Source organism: Diachasmimorpha longicaudata, chromosome 2 (genome assembly GCF_034640455.1).
Source record: "Diachasmimorpha longicaudata isolate KC_UGA_2023 chromosome 2, iyDiaLong2, whole genome shotgun sequence".
NCBI lineage: Eukaryota > Metazoa > Arthropoda > Insecta > Hymenoptera > Braconidae > Diachasmimorpha > Diachasmimorpha longicaudata.
The window spans coordinates 8,674,458-8,693,000 of NC_087226.1; the positions used below are offsets into that span (position 1 = coordinate 8,674,458).

The 18,543-nt window shown below is 38.0% G+C and overlaps 1 protein-coding gene across 7 annotated transcripts in view; it reads left to right on the plus strand.

Moving 5' to 3' along the window:
• The first annotated feature begins 1,185 nt into the window (after positions 1-1,185).
• The window catches only part of LOC135172701 (synapse-associated protein of 47 kDa), a 31,449-nt gene continuing 14,091 nt past the window's right edge, over positions 1,186-18,543 (plus strand). For 6 of the 7 annotated variants that reach the window (XR_010301159.1, XM_064138973.1, XM_064138976.1 and 3 more), the window contains exons 1-4: positions 1,186-1,538; positions 5,600-5,827; positions 5,999-6,084; positions 17,302-17,423. Coding sequence is in view for 6 of the 7 variants with exons in the window: in XM_064138973.1 (XP_063995043.1) it covers positions 1,405-1,538; positions 5,600-5,827; positions 5,999-6,084; positions 17,302-17,423 (570 nt within the window). In the remaining variant the exon portion in view is untranslated. The remainder of the gene's footprint in view (positions 1,539-5,599; positions 5,828-5,998; positions 6,085-17,301; positions 17,424-18,543) is intronic. The other variant, XM_064138974.1, reaches the window with a different exon arrangement.

Genomic DNA, 18,543 nt, shown 5'->3' on the forward strand with positions numbered 1-18,543 from the left:
AAGGGCTAAAAACTTTTAAACCCCTAATAAAGAACAAAAAAAATTGACTCAGCCGATTTACCCCAATAAATTTCTCCAAATAAAAAATCTAACACGTCAATTTACGTTCCCGGCATTCAAGTAGACTCCTCGCCCCCCCAAGATCCTCAATATCTCCCAATACATCGTCAATCTCCGAATCCAATCTCTCATCTTCTCATCCCTCACCGTTCCAAAAAAAAATCACTCACCTATTTTTTCGCAATCCCGCCATAAAACTAACACATTAGCTTCTATCCGCGTCTAGCTTACACAGTTACCCATCCCTTTGTCGTTCTGTACCCCAATGAAACCCGCAATCAAATAAGAACAAAAGAAGCCATAGGACAATGGCAGGAAAAAATTCACAAGCGTTGACGAAAAACGAAAAAAATTGACTCAAGCTATTTCCATAGAAAAATTGTTGAGAATGAATAATATAACATTGTTTCTCATACCCTTAATTGTCCCATCGAGTCCTTACACCTTTGAATTGTCCAAAATACCCTACAATCATCTCAACTCCTTAACGCGTTCGTTTATCTCATGATCCCTCATACTTCTAAGAAAATTCACGCGCCCAATTTCCCAGAATTTCGTTATAAAGCCACCACAACGCGTCTATCCTTGTCTTACCTGCATAATCGGTCATTCCTCTTTACTCCCCAATTCTAAACAAACCCTCAATCAACAAAGAGTAACAAAAAGACCCATACCACACACCGAAAAACTCGATAAACTTGCAAAAATTAAAAAAAATCTACTCAACCGATTCCATCCAAAAAAATTGTCTAAACAAAGAACTCAACACAGCGTCTTATGTGCTCAATCTTCGCGTCTCCCCCGCGCCCCCCCACGCTACGGACAATTTCCCAACCAGTCTCATTTTCCAAGCTCAATCCTTTTCCCCCTAATTAGTAATACTTCCAAAATAATTGACTCACCCATTTATCCGCAATTTCCTTATAAAGCCCTCCGAAAACCCTTTATCTCTCTCTAATCCACCGAATCACAGAATTTCTCTCTCTCATGATCTCCCCAAGCCCCGCGCGTCCCTTCACTGTCCAACGTCTCGGCGCACTCCCGTAATACCCCACGCCTCCGTGGCGTCGCTGCGAGTCTCATCGACTGACTGCGCAGTCCATCAGCGCACACCTCACGTAGAAAAATCAAAGGCCCAGTATGTACGTAGTACGTGAACCTGGAGCGTCGTGAACGCCTCGTCAATGTTTCTAATCTCCAACTCCGTAGGTTAACGTGAAATTCTCAGTAAACTACGTGTTTTGAAAATCATTATCAACACATCCAGTGTCTCCCTGTGTCAAAACTCATCAAGCAAAACAAACAATAACTCCATCGCACCGGGACATTACCGAATCGTCAAAAATGTTCTCCGGCATAACGAATCAAGTGTCCAATTGGATGGGAAAGAAGGGCGAAGAGGAGGGCGAATCGACAGAGGAACAAATCGCGTCAACATCAGCGGAGACCGAGCCGGACGTCGAGAAAAAAGACAACAGGTAAATTCATCAAACATCACCCATTAATTGTCTATCAATGAAAATCGATGCACAAACGAAGGGCTCTTGTCAACCTAGATCACTCGACGGATGTCGATTTCCACCTTTGACAGCAATAAATACACGATGAGGGCATGTGTCCACGTATCATCTCGTTATTTACACCGTATTGATTACTGAATACAAAAAAAATCGCTATTCGAGAGAAAAAGATGGCCCGCGGGATGTGGAGGGGTAATTCCGCCCACATTTTCTCCTTTATTCGTCGTATTCATTGTCTTTCATTTTATAAATTCCACAGGAAGTGATAACTAATAATTAGTTACATCCAAGAATTTATTTTCTTCTTTTACTGAAAAATTGAGAGAATTTTCCAGTTTTTTTTTTAATTGTGAAATTCTTTACCGAGCAATAATCCCTTTTTATTTGTCTTCAACTTCATTGTCGCAGGGTTTTAAAGGAAGAATGGAGCTTTATCCTCCCAACAAACAGAGAAATAAAAGTTGAGGAAGTAGAGCTAGAATCTCCAAGAAATCACCCCTAGACGTCGACAGCCCTGTCGTATTACGTAAAAAGCTTCTTCTCAGGGGGCGGAAGGGGTTTACCAATGCTTGAGAAATCGATTTATCATGCTCTCTCTTTCGATTCAAAGGCTTTTGTTGATGATGACTATTGATGTCATAGACAGAGGTATCATAGAGGTTTGGGGTGAATTTTTGTTTGCAGTAATTAGGGGGGTGGTGCATGAGCCATCGTGGCAGGTTGATTTTTGACAGGGGAATAATCGATTTTCGAGATTCCAGGGGTCACCGATATGTTTGCGCCGAGGACGAGGTCATTTACGGTCTGAGAAAATATCGTAAAGGGAATTTAGTCGCTTGACAACCCTCAAAAATCTTCTGAATTTTATCATGAGCAGCAATTGAAGAGAAACAACGAGGCTGTGATGACTGTGTCATTAGTATTGTCATGTGCATTGGTATCTCATTATATCGATCTCGGGGTGAGGCAAATAACGCCGGTTTCTTGTCACCCATGGCACGAGCCGTTGCACCCGAGTAAGTCCGATTACTCATTCTCTGTAGTTGAAACCGGCCTCGAACTAACCATGCACTCCTCATCAGGCCACAATTATCGTAATTGTCCCTGTTATTATCACAATTTGAGGAAGTTGTCTGGAATTTTATTCATTCAATTAAAGAGTAATATTCAGTAATACTTTTTACTTACGTAGAATAATTTCATTTAATTCGAGTGAATGGGTCCCTATTAGGCAGGATTATCGTAATTCCTCATTTTATTTAAAAAGAACTCCACTTGTCGACATCTAGAATTTCATCTATTCAAATGAAGATATCTATTCCTCAGTCGGACTGTTGTGAAAAAAAGCTCTAACGAACGCTGATCGCTAATTGATCATGCCCTTTTCTTTGCTCCATAATTATCCTGATTGTACCTGTTATTTGAAGAATTTCAGGAGGGCAACTAGATTTTTTCACAAGATAAGTGTGGTGCTAGTCCTTTGATTACTCAGGCGCTGTAATTATCTCGATTGCACCTGTTATTTATAGACTTTCCGTTCGTAAAATGGAACTTTATTCATTTAATTGAAGAGATACTCTATCAAAAGTGATTGGGAATAGGGAACTTTTTCATTTTGGGTGCCAGGAGAAATATTTTTTACAAGGAAAAGGTATGCCCGCGAGACGGTGTGCTTCCATTGGGATTCATTCGTGATCATTCCACAATCAGTCTTCTTAAATTGATCAAAATTAACTTATCGAGAACTCGTGTCAGATTCATTCCAATACTTAAATGATTGACTTTTGGCACTTTTCAACCAGAGAGAATTCTATAGTTTAATAAAAAAAACAATACAAGTTTTTGTCATCCATTCAACTCATTCTTTGTTTCTTGACATTTCCTTTGCAACAACGTTCGTTGCATTATGAGAACTTCTCATCAGGAGATTCAAACAGAGTAGCCGTTGGTATTTCCCCACGGTGATAACGCGCAATCTCTCCATGTAATCAAATTTAAAGTCGACATTTCATTCCGTAAAAAAGTACACGTACTCCTAAGATTACCCTTTTTTTCACGAAATCACTAATTGTGAGTGATGGCACTAAAATATCTTCTCATCAAGTCTGGTCCAACCGCAACTTTACTAATGCGAAAAAATATAGATGGGTATTGAAGCCCCTAGGGTTTGCGTATGTCTCGTCGGTTGGGTAAATTTATTCTGGAGTAACTTTGTAGTCAGCGGTTGCATTAAAAAGCCAAAATTAAAAAAAAAAAGTGGGGCTGAATATAACTTTAGTTTCACGAACCAGTGGTATAACTGGGTGTCGCCGTCAACGGAAAATTATTGCAATTAAAGCAGGGGCGAATGTTCTCCTGAAATAGAAGACGGGATTAATTCAAGGGAGATGACTGTCCCAGAGAGCTAAATCCTAAAAGTTGTGAAGTGGTGATGGGATTTTAGGGGTCCGAGTATATCGCTGGGCTATTAAATAACGCGAAGGGATAGCAATGCCACAGACGATCCTCCGTTGTGCGTTGATTGCTTCCTCTCTACCTCTGGGAATGCAATATAACCAGTATGATATGTTATTTAAAGATGTCCAAGTACTTTGGCAATTTTCTTTTGTAAAAATCCTGTGGACCATATCTCTGTGTCCAGTTAAATTCTATTCCATTACTTCACTGAAATTTCCATCAAAAATTGAAGGTCGTAGATCATCCTACAGCAATTCTTTTTTACCATTGAAAAAAAAAAATCACATGATACCAACAAAATCTGAATTATTCTAGAATCGTGTATCGGTTTGGAATTTGTTGTTAACTTTCCAGGATATTCCAGGAAAAGCTCTGCTTTGCCCTCCACTTATCGTCATAATATTCAGAAATTACACCACCGGGGTTAGAAGAAAAAATACCTCCCCAGGAGGGAGGGCAATTTGCCGGATATTGATATAAATCCAAATGGAAAATGGATTTGTACAAAAGTAGAAAAATTCTCTTTACCTAGAATAACGTATTCCAGGGCTCAGGCGAATCTACCAGAAGCCCTCCCTATTTGTAATGCAGTATGCATGAGACCCTTTATACGTACGCGATAAAACTATCCACACTGGTTATACTACATATTCCATTCTGTAAATTGCCGAGCTGCCTATGGTATTCCATATGCAGAAATGTATAGCGTGACAGGGAGAATAGAAAGAACACTCACACGTGACTTATTTTTTTTTATCACCTACTGACATCGCAGGTAATACGAATATTTATGGAGCATTTTTTAATCCTTTCTCTCATTGAGCTATTTTATTTTGTTATTCTAGAATTGATTACATGATTACAATTTATTTATAACTGGCACCTGTCATGCTTGGACAAGAATTTTATCACCACACGAATTGAGAAATATCAAGTGTTTTTAGTGCATATACATCATGCAATTATGAGTGACCTGAGAATTTATTAGACAGTCACTGTTTTATTTATTTTTGTAACACATGCTTTTTTTTATTAATGCAGTGGAGAAAACATTCTCGAATTATTAATATTGTTATCAAAGAAAAAAGTCTCTAGTTTTCAGACCAACGCCACTGATTTCATTAATCTGTCCAGATAATTCAAGATAAATCTTTACAATTTACTCCTTTCAAGTAAAACTGGTCTTGAAAGTTAAAAAAGAAAAATTTGAGAGATTCCCTTTTTCAACCCTCCGCCCCTTCGAGCCAGTTATCATAATGACTGACCGCCCACACTCTGCCTCCAACATAAACGCGTTTTTACGTGAATAGGATTTGTGAGAGTAAAACAGAATTTAAGGCAACTTCAATGACCAGTTTTAGAATCTAGAATTTTTTTTTACTGAAAACTAGACACTTCATTCTGTTCTTCGTTTCGGAAATATTTTTTTTCTGCAAAAATCGTAGCCTAGGCGGAAACCCGAGCAATTTTTCACCTTCAACATATCTAGATTATAATAAGCATGCTAGAATTATTATTAACCTCCATTAGAATGAAATACGTAACGATTAATTTATTTTCAGCCCCACAAAGGGCAGTAAGTTGGACATGCTCGTCGGTGTTACGTCCCAAATGAGCGGTTGGCTTAGTGGTGGAATATCCGGTCTAAGTGGTCGTACTGGAACTGAAGAGGGTGGTGAAGTTGGACAAACACCGGCTGAAGCCAACGAGAGTCAAACATCGCGGGAAAGCGTACAGGGCTCATCGCCTGATAACGTAAAAGACGATGACGCAAGCAGGTGGGTTGCAGGGTATGTGGATTCTGTAAAACTACACCGCTGGTGGTAAAAAATGCTACCACAAGTTTGAACAATCCTTGTCTCACATATTCATCATTGAATACTCTCATTCCATCGGCTGTGGTATTCCCATTTGTACTCATGGTTTTTTTTTCTTTTCCTTCTCCATTTCAAATATAACAGTGCGACTGGCGGTGCTGACAGTGGTCCAGCTAGTCTCGAGGGCACACCAACCGAGGACAAAGACGGACAACAAGCGTTTGGGGCCGGTGAGTTACTAGTTATTTGTGGCTGTCATATTCTATTATCTTGGCTTTGCGGCCTTTGTTGATGAATTCACTAGGGGATGGGGATATTTATCCATGAATATGTTTTATTTTGACCTCTTTCAACGTGCTTTAGAGATTACACTGGATGTTCAATTCATTATATCTCGATTTACCTAAGTTCATTCCATTTTGCCAATGATAATTGAATGAATGGATGCAATTTTAATATGAGAGGCAAAAAAACGCGAAAATTAATTAGTACATCAATAATCAAGAGTATCAAGCGTTCACGTAATCAAGCGCATAATATGAGAAGTACAAAGGGAGAGGGAAAATATGGTATTATTTTAATTAGCTTCCTTTATATTTAAAACTTTTTGGAACTGAAAAAATACTATCAAATATGCAATATGAGAAATAATGAGAGAATATGAGCATTGAGTACAATAATCAATTTCTGGAATGATTGAGTCAATTTTGGCACAATTCCCTGATATAGAAAAAGATATTCCTTTGAGGATGAAGAACTCTGGGGTTAACACATAAGTGACTTTTATTATTACTTTTTCTCGGCGTACGTGAACAATATGGTTGTGCAGTCTCACGTGCAGCTTCCTACGTGATTCGATTTCTTTTTTCCAATTCTATATGCTGTCTCTCACCTTCCTTTTCGAAGCTCTACGAGAGACTTCAATTTATCATGGAACATGTAGTTTCCACGATTTAAAAATTATGGACTTAAGTGGATAAGAGATTGTTTATAGAAGAACATCCTCTGAATTTCGTATTCGTGATGTGTAGTGTGGGGAATTATAGGAGTGAGTTTCGATAATAAGGGAGGAAGTTTCGGATCTGGGTACATTGGTATAGTGATATTCCATTTGCTATTAATTGCTGGTGTAAGAACAGTTCTTGAACAACAAATTGAGAATTCAAAGGCATGGATATTCAATACATCCCTGTTCACTGTTATTAATGTGTGGCTTTCTATGTGGTTGCCGTTCCACTATAAACTCTGTGGTCATCTGAAATATTCACCTTAACTCTTGATTACTCCCTTGATGTGTCAGTTCAAGTATAGGATCTACATTCAGATTCCCTTGCGAAGTTGCTCGATAAATTTATCGTGACACGGTTATCCATGAATTTCGAATTTGTGATGTTTGGTGTGAGGATCAATTGCCGTTAATCATCGGGGTTGCAAGTGAACAGTGGAATAAGCGCTTCGATAATAAGGAAAGGAGTTTCCGATCTGGGTACATTGGCATATTGATCGCACAATTACTATAAATTGCTGGTATATGATCAGTTCACCAATGGGATGTTGGCTAGCTTGTGAGGGTTTTCAACATATTAATATTCACTATTATGAATGTTTGGCTTCTCTCAACTATAAAGCCTGTGGTCACCTGGATTATTGGCCTCGACTCTCCATTATTCTCTTAATATGTCAATCGAAGCATACGATCTACATTCACACCAAGACTCATCATTATTCACGTGAACTTGCGTGCTACAGAAATGATGAGGATACTTGTCAGAGTTTCATAACATAAACATGAAAATTTACTTGGATAATACACGAAATTATGGATAAATACAATGGAGTAATTTCCCAGAGATTGCAGGTGATAGTGTTGGTGAAGCGAATATTCTTCATTCTCATATCGCACAGCGTCACCGACTCTATAAAAATTGTTTTATTCGTGTATTCCGTTATTCTGGGATTTCTCAGAGCACTCCCTGGATATTTCGTTTTATTTCAACGAATGAATTCTCTTTGTACTCTCGGAATTCGAGGGGATGGGATGGTGAAGTGCTACTGGACACGGGACTTAAATTTTCATAAGACTTCAGAATATTTGTTGAATACGGAGAAGGCAGTTCTTGAGGATTTATGTTGCTTAAAGCGAGAGGAAAATTTCCTTTGACAAACGATACATATTCGATAAAGAGTTCCTACAAAAGGTCATTTCAGGCAAGCTTAAATGAAGTTTCCGTTGTTTAAATGAACAATTTATTTTTCTGATAAAAACAAAGATTGTTATAGTGATAGGTCGTGTTAAAAATCTACATAGGCTACTACGGCCTTACGTAACCCTGAAACATACAGCATAGTGGTATTTTTCTTTTAATCCAATCGCAACTTTTCATTCTCTGCAGTCGTTCATTTACATATTATAAAGTTTATATTTCAATCATAAAAAAAAAAAAAAAAGATTGCATCGACCGGGAATCGAACCCGGGACTCCCGCGTGGCAGGCGAGAATTATACCCCTTTTTTTTTTTTTTTTTTAAAAACATGTTTATTTGGCCGAGATCATAGAGTTTGAACATTGCAGGTGACATAGTTTGTGCTTAATGCTACTTAAAAACATGGGAAAAACGTAATTAAAGTGTCTTAAATGCTAAGGAGGATACATACGAGCTCAGCTCGCTTCGCAACTCATAATGTTGGTTGAATTTTATCTTAGGGTATTGAAATTTTTTTTTCTTTTTTTTTTTTCTTTTGGTGTGCTGAGTCTTTGACTTTATTGTGACTTGTTTCAGTGGTATTTGGGACCAGAAATGGCCAGTAAAAACTGGTCTTATCATAATTAACATTATTATAACTTAGGAACTATATCTAAGTCTAGAGGAAATATACATATCTACATTTTTTTTTTTTTTTGGGTATTTACAGGGGTTATGGGGGTATGATACAGGGGAAGGGGTTATGAAATTATGGTTTGGGGGGGGTCAGGTAACCACCAGTATATTTTAGATTTTTTTCTGTGATCTAGTTCTATATCTCTGCTAGAAATTGTTGTGTCGCCCGCTATTAGATTTTTTTCTGTTTTACAATCAATGTTTTTCTTATATAGTATCTTGGTAGGATAACCACCTCTCTTGGCGTGGTAGATTATAGGTATGTTGTTTTTGTCTTGGATCATATTGTTTTTGTCTAGATAAATAAATGCTTCCGGGGGGATGAATCCCGATGCCAGTGTTTTTTTTATGTATTTTTCATCTGTGTAAAAAGGTGCCCCAATTAGGTTGTTAATTTTAATGTGTTTTGTTGATTTGTAAATGTGATTTCTGATCAGTTTTATAGTAAAACAGTCGAATCTGTGGATTTTAGCGCTGTTATATAATTTGTGATTACTATGATATTTTTTATAATTCGATTGAGGGGTTCTGAATTTGTTCAGACATGTTCTTAAACATTTTCTTTCGAATTTTCTAAATTCTTCCATTTGTCTATTATTTATTGAGAACCATATGGGACATCCGTATGACAGAATGGGTCTTATTAGGGCTTGGTAACATATTACTTTTATTCTAATGTGTAGGTATTTATTTTGGAATAGTTTAAGGCACATTTTAAAGGCCTTGTTTGCTTTTGTTATTTGTGTTTGGGTGTGGATTCGGAAGTTTAGCTTATTGTCGAAATGAATACCTAGATACTTTACCACTTTTTTGTGTGGGATCTCGATACCTGTACCATCAGCCTTTTCGTTTATTTTGAACTTGTCCCAGTTCTTGCGAACATCGGCGCACACTGTATTTATATTAGGTGTAAAAAGTATTGTTTCGCATTTACTGGGGTTAATTTTTAGTTTCCAGTTGTGATAGTAATTGTTAATTTTATTGAAAATTGATTGTAGATTTTCCTGAATTATTGAAACTTTCTTGTTTGTGGCGTAAATGAGGAGATCATCAGCAAAGGCTAATGCTTTTTTATCTGGGTCAACATTGACTCCGAATAGATTGAGTAGATCACTTGTGTATAAGTTAAATAATACAGGGGAATTTACCGTCCCCTGTTGGAGGCCGTTCCTGACCTTGAACCTTCGGTTTGAGCTGAGGGCGCCGCTAGTGACTATGAATTCTTTGTTGTGAATCATACTAAATATTATTTTTATTAGATGGGAGGGAAAGTTCTTGTTAATTAATTTATATATTAAGCCATCCAGCCAGACAGTATCGAATGCTTTTTCGAGGTCGATAAAGCAGGCTCCGACACATTCTTTTTTATTTAAAGACCAGCATATGTCTGAGGAGAATTTAGTGGCTGCGTGCAGGGTGGAGTGATTACGTCTGAAACCGAACTGTTGTTCAGGTATCATCATTTTTTTGTCACAGAATTTGATTATTGCTCTGTTTATTATAATCTCGAAGATTTTGCTTAGGTTGGGCAGGAGGGAGATTGGACGATAATTAGCGGGGTCTTGAGTGTTTTTACCTTTTTTCTTTAAGGCTATGACCTTGGCTAACTTCCATGATGAGGGAAAGTATTTGTTATTCAGTGCATTGTTAAATATTATGACGAGTTGTTCTATTAGGATTGGGGGCATATGTTTGATGGCGATGTGGGGGATTTTATCGAAGCTGGAGGATTTTTTGTTGGGGAGAGTTTTTAGTATTCCTGATAATTCTAGGGTTGAGGTGAAGTATTTGTCCTCAAGTACTGTATTCGGAAACGATGCCGGGTTGTTATGGTCAAAGTGGGTTACTGATATTTTGTTTGTTTCTTCATGAGTTATCTCATCTTTGAAGGTGTCGGTCTTTAGCTTAACGATGTTGTCGAGTGCAGGACTACCAAACTGAAGGTTTTGGGTATTTGCGGCTTCGAAATGGGCGCCAATGATATTTAGTTTCTCTATGGGGTCTAGTATTATTGTGTCTCCGTTAGTGTCTAGTGATCTTTGAGTGGGTGGGATTTCAGCGGCTTCTAGTAGTGCTGCTTTGTTTCTTGGGATATGGAGGGTGTCAATGTCATTTGTCTGCTTGGGTCTGAATATTTTGTTAATGGTGGGGAACATTTTGGCTGGCTCATTCATGGGGATGTTTTTAACTTTTTCTTTCCAGTATTTAGATATTGACCTGGAGAACTCAATTGTCAATCTAGCATTAATGTTTACGATAGCTTTTTTTAGTATATTAATTTCATTGGAGAAAGCATTTTTGTTATTCTTTCTGTATATTCTGTTGATTTCTGTGATAAGAAAACTTTTGTTTTTTTGGAGTCGGATAATTTTCTTGTTATAATAGTCCTCGAGACGACTTTTTTTTTTGATTGTTGGGACAACGTTTGCTATTGCATCCAGGATGATTTTATTGACTTCGGATATGTGTGTTTCGATTTCCTCGTTATCAAGGTTTCTGTGATCATCTATTTTGAGTTTACAGCTTTTTTGAATATAGTCAGAGAATTTCTGCCAGTCGGTGGCTCCAAAGTTGAGTTGTTTATCTGGTTCATGCATTTCTAGTGTTAGTCTGTTATCAATTGATATGTTGAATTCGATGCCTCTGTGGTCGCTGTCATAGTCTATTGTTTTTAAACGTCCGTCTTTCACTGTGTTTGTTATTGTTAATCTGGCGTCAGACAAAGATACATCGAGGTAGGACCCCTCCCTGGGCATGGATGGCTCATGAGAGCTGTTGAATTGGATTTTGAATTCGAGTTCGTTGTCTTCTATCCATTTGTTTAAGGCTAGCCCTCTGTTATTGTGGTTAAAGTTTCCCCAATTTTCATGTTTGGCGTTAAGATCGCCTGCTAGAATGTAGTATACTTCTGGGTTATTAAGTTTAAGTTCAGTGAAGAGGGTTTGGAGTTCTTGCATAAATTCTTTTCTGTTGTCACCTACCCCGTAGGCTGCAATGATGTATAGAATGTCCGTATTATTTATGTTGGTTTTTATGATGGTGGTTTCAAGGCATTTAAAATTTGGCGTCGATCTTGTTACTGTTTTTGTCGCTTTGATTGACTCTTTGATTAAGATCGCCGTGCCCCCAGCCATGGCTGATCTGTCGTCGCGGTACAGTCTGTAGTTGTCGAAGTAAGGTTTGTGCATCTCAGATAGCTTGGTCTCACTGAGTAGTACACAGTCTGGGTCATTTTTTTTTATGAATTGAAGTAGGGATGCTCTACGTTGGTTTGATATAATTGAGTTAACATTAATTGCGAAACATTTTAATTCGTTGATTGATTTGAATTTTTGGGGTTGATTGGATGTGTTATGCATTGTTGTTGGGAAACAGGTTGGCCTTCTCCATTGTCGATAGTATGAAATTTAGTTGGTTGGTGTGTTGGTCTAAAGCGAACTGCCAGGTGTTGCATTTGGCGTTGATGATTGAGGTAATGTCTTCTTTAAATTTGATGAATAGATGGGATAGGTTAGAGGAGTCCGAAAGGGGGGTGTTAAATGGGGGCCTAGAAGCTGCGTGCCTGAATGAGATAGTGGTTTCAGGGTTCATAGGTGTTATGTGGGTGGTTTTATTCTGGGGTGGTGATGTACAGTGGGGTGTGGTGGTGGGATGGGTGGGGTTCCTTACAACTGAGCTGTAATTTAGGCCCGGTATGGTTTTTTTGAGTATTTTCTCCTTGATAAAATTTCTTTGGTCGGTTAAATTTTGTTTCTTGAGCTTAATTTTCAGTCTCATTTCTTTTTGAACTGGGCAGCCTTTATAAGATGCTGGATGGCCTTCCTGCTTGCAAATTACACAGGCTACTTTAGGGGTTTGGGATTGAGAACCATCAGATTCCATCCCTTTTGTGATATTGCGCGGGCAGTGCCCGGGTAAGTGGTCGTTAGTGCATTTTACGCATCTGTGGGTTAGGTTGCAGTTAGTTGCGGTGTGGCCAAATCTTTGGCAGTTTTTGCATTGGGAGGTGTTCTTTTTTTGGAAAAGTTTTTCCCATGAAACTATTTGGTGAAAAATTTTATTTAATTTTCTGACGTTCCCGACTGAACTGGATGGGGACAATTGCACGATGAACATTGCAAGTTTCCTGTTAGATTCTATGGATTTTTTGGTTGTGAATCGTTTGACGTTGGTGAATTCTACGTCTTTAAGTTTGCACCCTTCTTTTTTGAGCTCTTCCAAGACTTCAAGGTCAGAATAGTTGCCCGCGAGGTTTTTTAATATTAGTGTCTGGGGTTTGACTTCACTTTGGGTGAAAGTGAAGAATGGAATTTTTTCTACAATAAGGAGATTTTTAGCTAGGATATAATCATGGGCGTTGCTTAATAATAAGGATGATTTGAAATCTGTGACTCTTTTGATGTTGAAATCTTCTGTGAGGTTGTTTTTGATATTAATATCTATTAATTTGACTATTTCCTCAGGGGATTTGTTATGTATATGTAATGGTGGTGGTTTACCTTTTGGCGAGGGATGAGGGGCTGCTGGAGGTGGTGATGGTGTTCTGCTGTAGGTGTTGGGTTTCTTTGTCCTCTTGGCATCGGAGGTTTTTTCTTTTCCTGGGAGTAGTATCTCCTCTAGTGATGATTTTGGTTTCGGGAGAGGCGGGTACTCCCAGATGCCTGTTTGGCTTGGGGGTTTACCCGATGATGGCCTGGCATGGGGATTCTCTGCATTTGTTGAGTTGGCTGGATATGTGTTGCTGCTTTGGAGGTTTATGGCTTTGTCCATGGTGTTTTGTAGTTTCGTGATGGTTTCATTCAGTCTTGATATTGTCTCCTGCTGGTTGATGATGAGGTTTTTAAGTGTTTTGTTCTCCTCGACTAACTTCTCCATCCATTGATGTCTTTGTGGGTTAGGCTGGGGTGAGCTCTCGTCGATGTCGCTACATGAAGAGTCATTTGATTCAGAATTTTGTAATTTTGGTCTTTTTTCACCTTTTTTATTTGTGTCTTTGGAGGTTTTGGAGATTTTGTTTGGTATTGTTGGTTTGAATTTGGCATTTGATCTGCTAATTTGTGCTTTAGTCATAGCCTGGTTCCCGGTGATGATCAGGTCGTCGGGATCAGTGAGTTTTGTGTTGGTTATGAGGTTCATAGCTTTTGACTTGGTGACCTCAATGTCCATATCTGTGGTAGAGGGTTCCATCGTCATGTTTTGGTTAGCTGTTGTTTCACACTGGCGAAGAAGTTGTGTTTGGGGAGCTGGGTATTCGAGACTCTATTGCTCGACATCGGGTGCAAGGCGGCACGCTTGGCGTGGGAGGCTCGCACGTGTCCACTTTTGAGGTTAGCTGGGTGTAAGGCACTTTCACTGTTTCTTTGGTGACTCCACTTGGGAATGTGTTGATATTCGGTTGTGTGGATGTTTAATTAAGAACCATTTGTATTAACTATTCACTATTGGTGTATGATAACTGAGATTAAATTGGATTTTGCATCAGAGGCTTTACCGCTCGATGGTGGCGCTTCGGCTGCAAGACCAGAACTGAGAATTATACCCCTTAACCATCGATGCTTCTTGTGAACGAAATCAGATCAACCAGGCACCATCTGGAAATAACGGTTTTAAGTTGTTTAATTTTCCAAACATTTTTCATTATTAAAGTGTTTATATTTCCCCCATAATTATGAATTATAATCCAGTCTTATGAGGTTCATAAAAAATGTAGGTTTACCACTTAAAAATCTAAAAATATTTCACGGAAACTATCAACAAGAAATGTTTATCCATCTTATGCACATGATCATTGCTTGTCATAAAAAGTCATTAAGAATAAATGTTAAAAAATGGGGTTACGATGTTCAGTACAAAATCCTCGTAAATCTCCAAAGTACTGGGGTAAAGAAGAAAGAATCGATACTCTTGCTCTAGTGAGTTGCCCCAAATGCCACTGGATTCTGACAGTTCAAGCCAGAAAGAAGAAGGAAAAGAGGCTAGACAAATATTTCACACGTAATTTCCTCCCTATTCGACGATATTTTTTCTCTATTCGCCAAATTTCTCCAGGTGATCTGCCATGATCTTGTTGATACAACCCCCTGACTCAGATAGTTGATATCGCCAATGGATATCGGTTGTGCCAATCGCCCTCTCAATACTCTTAGCCTCAGGGAAGAAATCGAGGGGCCTCTCATGAGAGTCCGCTATTGAAACGAATTCAGTCGACGAGCTAGTCTTTCAGTGGTGAGTGGGGGGGTGAGGGGGGATTGGTCCATCCACGATCAATACCAAACACCTACACTGCTATGCTGTCACTCGGGGTTGGAAAATCAAGGAAGTATAGTGGGGCGGTTATAGTTATTGAGGGGGTGAAGAAAGAACGAAGTGTTCAATCCTCCTTTGGCTTCTTTTTAATCTTCAAAGATAGCTAAGTGAGAAGGTGGGGACTTCATCATTGAAAAGATATTTTTTGGCTGTGAAGATGGTAAAAGAAGATTTCACCAGCAGAGCGATAGAGTAGTTCGTCATAAAGAAATGAAAACTATTATTCTATCCTTTGGGATGAAACCATCGCAATCTTTCTATTTTCACATTCTGGATTTTTAATTGGAAATTATACAGAATAGCTTTGAAGATATGCAATTAATTTTTTCCTATCTTGCGGGAATATCTCCGATACTAGGTGCCAAATTAATTAAAACATATGTTTTAATTAGCCCAGCCATACAAATTTTTCAAGATATTTTATTTTAAGTATTTGAGTTTAAAAGTAAAAATCTCCGTAAAAAGTTTTTGCGTATTTATAAAAAGAAATTTATATTATGAAAAAAATTATCCAATTATTTAGGAACTTCGGAGAGTTCCTTGCTCTGTTTATCTTTCCCAGCACAACTTTTCTTTCAAGATAAACTGCATCGTTTTTACATCCGTGGAGACAGGAAAGCATGCCGGAGGAACCATGTTATTGGGGAGGGAGGGAACAAAAGTCTTCAATCTTGCTTTGACTTATTTCTAATCTTCAACGTGCATCGTATTCATTAGAGGGGGAGTACGATTTTATCGTTGAAAATATATTATTTGGCTTCGAAGATGTGAGAAGTTAGTAGCAGTGATAAAATAGTGAGTGATAAAAAAAAAGTAGAAATAATTCTTTCTCAGGAGTAACACGTCTTCACTATCAACAAAATGGAATGTTTTATGAAGAAAATGATCTATTTGTTGTAGATCTTCACAGAGTTCCTCATGCTATTTATCTTCTTCCTAGAAAGTTCCGTAAGGCAATTGAACACGACACAACTGGCAACGTCACCTTCTTAATTGTTCATCTCACGAATGCGTCAGCATCTCACGAGAACTTTTCCACCGACATAAAGCTTCTTGTTGTACTCCTAACCCAAAATACAGGACTCTTGTTATTGATTCAAAAAAGTCCGCCTGCATCGTCGCAAGCTGGCGTTCATCGATGCCCTAGAATTTCAAACACTTCAACAAATCATGTTTCGAGAATGACATTCTCATGTTACTTCTAATGCCTCTATTGCCGACTTATCGCCAGTCCTCGCCAGCATGTCTTAAAAATCATTACAAAAATAGGGAGTCCCTTTGTGACCTTTTCGAAGTCTTCTGATATTGTTACATGACTCCGGGGTAATGGAACACTGAAAATACTTCGAGGTGATAAAACTTTGCGATTCTGAATTTCCTGGAAATACTGTTAATAGATGTTCGATGAATATTGCCAGGTTATATATGTAGATTTTGAGGTGAGGGACTCTTTGATGTTATGAGAAAACTTAAATAGGTATTGGGAATTGCGCTGTTGAAGAAAATCAAAGAATAAAAATCATTCGCGTGACCATATCATTTATTACCATATCATTCGCTCTGAACCAAAACTTTATTGCGTAATTAATGGATAGTTATCTTCATCATGATAAATGGAGTTGCGAAATGTATTAATTTTGTTTTGAAACTTTTGAAAAAAGGTCATTATCAGAGAATAATTTCCTTTCACACATGAAATTTTACCGCATCTACATCTAAAAGCCTTTCCAAGAATAGCCTAATATATTCACCACCAATAAATCAGCCCGGGTGAGGATAAATCAAACCTGGATTGCTTCTAAAATTGACTTCTCGTGACAAAATTCACGGAATTGGAAGAATCCTGAAGCTCCAGACGATACCAAAGTTCATGAGAGAGCACGCGATTCTGGGTCAGAAAGGATAATCCTAAGACGACCTCATGCTGAGAAAATCTCAAAAGGAAGCTGGAGAAAGACAGCTAGGGCTGTGAATGCCTCTCCGATTTTATAGCCGACAGTCTACATTGAATGAAAGAAAAACTTAATTGTGAAAATAATCCTTTAAAATTAGAAAATCACATTAAGTTGTAGAGAATTTATTTGTAGAGAACTACGGCGTTTTTTTTTCGAAATGACATAATATTCTTCAAACAATACGAAAGGCTGAAAATGTCAAGATGAACTAACTTCGTTCCTTGAATATATTGAACGTTTATTTTGCATGAATTTACTGTTTATTCCTCTTAAGTTTAATTTCTCTTAATTGTTATCTCCCTCACAGTTTCAACGAAAGCATTGGCTGGTGCTAAGAGTTTCGGTGGCTTCCTATACAGTGCTGTCAACAAAGCCGGAAAAACTGTCGTTGAAGCGAGTGTGAAGATAAAGAAGAGCGTCGAGGAAAACGTAAGTCATGTCAAATCAATTTTATCTCTCGCTATACCCAAAATGTTACACTTTAAAAAACAACACCGCCACTTGACGTTCAATTAGCTCAGACTACTGAAACCCTCTGACAAATCATTAGCGTCGATTTCCGGTATCTTATAACAAGGAGACTGGAATCCTCTTTACCCCCTTAAAGCGGAAAACCACCGATTCATAAAGTGGAGTACATTGTTGACAAAGAGAGTGAACTGCATGCAAATTTCCTCGATGGAGCAATCGACGATGAAAACCCTTCATTTTATAACGTCGCTTTGATTAAATGATGTTAAATATCGTGTGGAACACATTCCAATTACGAGAGACCAGGCGTGATCAATTGCCCAAACGTTTTCAATGAATTCGCTAATTAATCATATCAGAATATAATATTTCAACTGAATAATTATGTTGGGGACAAAACTTGCATATTAAATATTTGGCAAAGAGCACGTAAAGCTTCGGTATATTGCAGACAGGAATTTAAATGATCGGGTCTAAAAATTTGGAGCACAAATTCAGTACAAAAAACTTGCAGAATATCACACTTCCACCTATTTCTCTTTCCTGAAAACGTGATAATGCCAGGTTTAGTTAGCTCATTCTCATCATCCATAGACTTCCTAAAGTCATAAATACCTTTTTATTCCTTGTCTGGCAATTTGAGGTACTAGATACTAGATATTTTAGATACCAATTCTAGCAGCATCCATTACACTTCCCCTCTCCCCTTAGTGGACTCCAATACATCTCATTACATTTCTTTGAAAGTATATAAATCGCATGTTTTGTCAAAGAATTTCTTCTATATTCACACATTTCCAAGAGTTACAAGTACCTCCTCATCGCTCCACCTAATAACAACCTACCAACAGGAGACAGGTAGATGTCAAAAAGCAGAAGGTAGTAGTTAAAAAAAGAATTTTTTTTCGAGTACGTGAGACTCCAAGTGAGTGGTGGACTAGTCTGAGAAATGTCGTTCCCTCGAAAAATTTCAGAAATTCATGTAGTTTTCTAAATTTATTCGTGATGCGAACTCCAATTTGTTGGGAAATATTTTGTATAAATTTATCCACTTCATAGAAATTCCCTACTATAATAT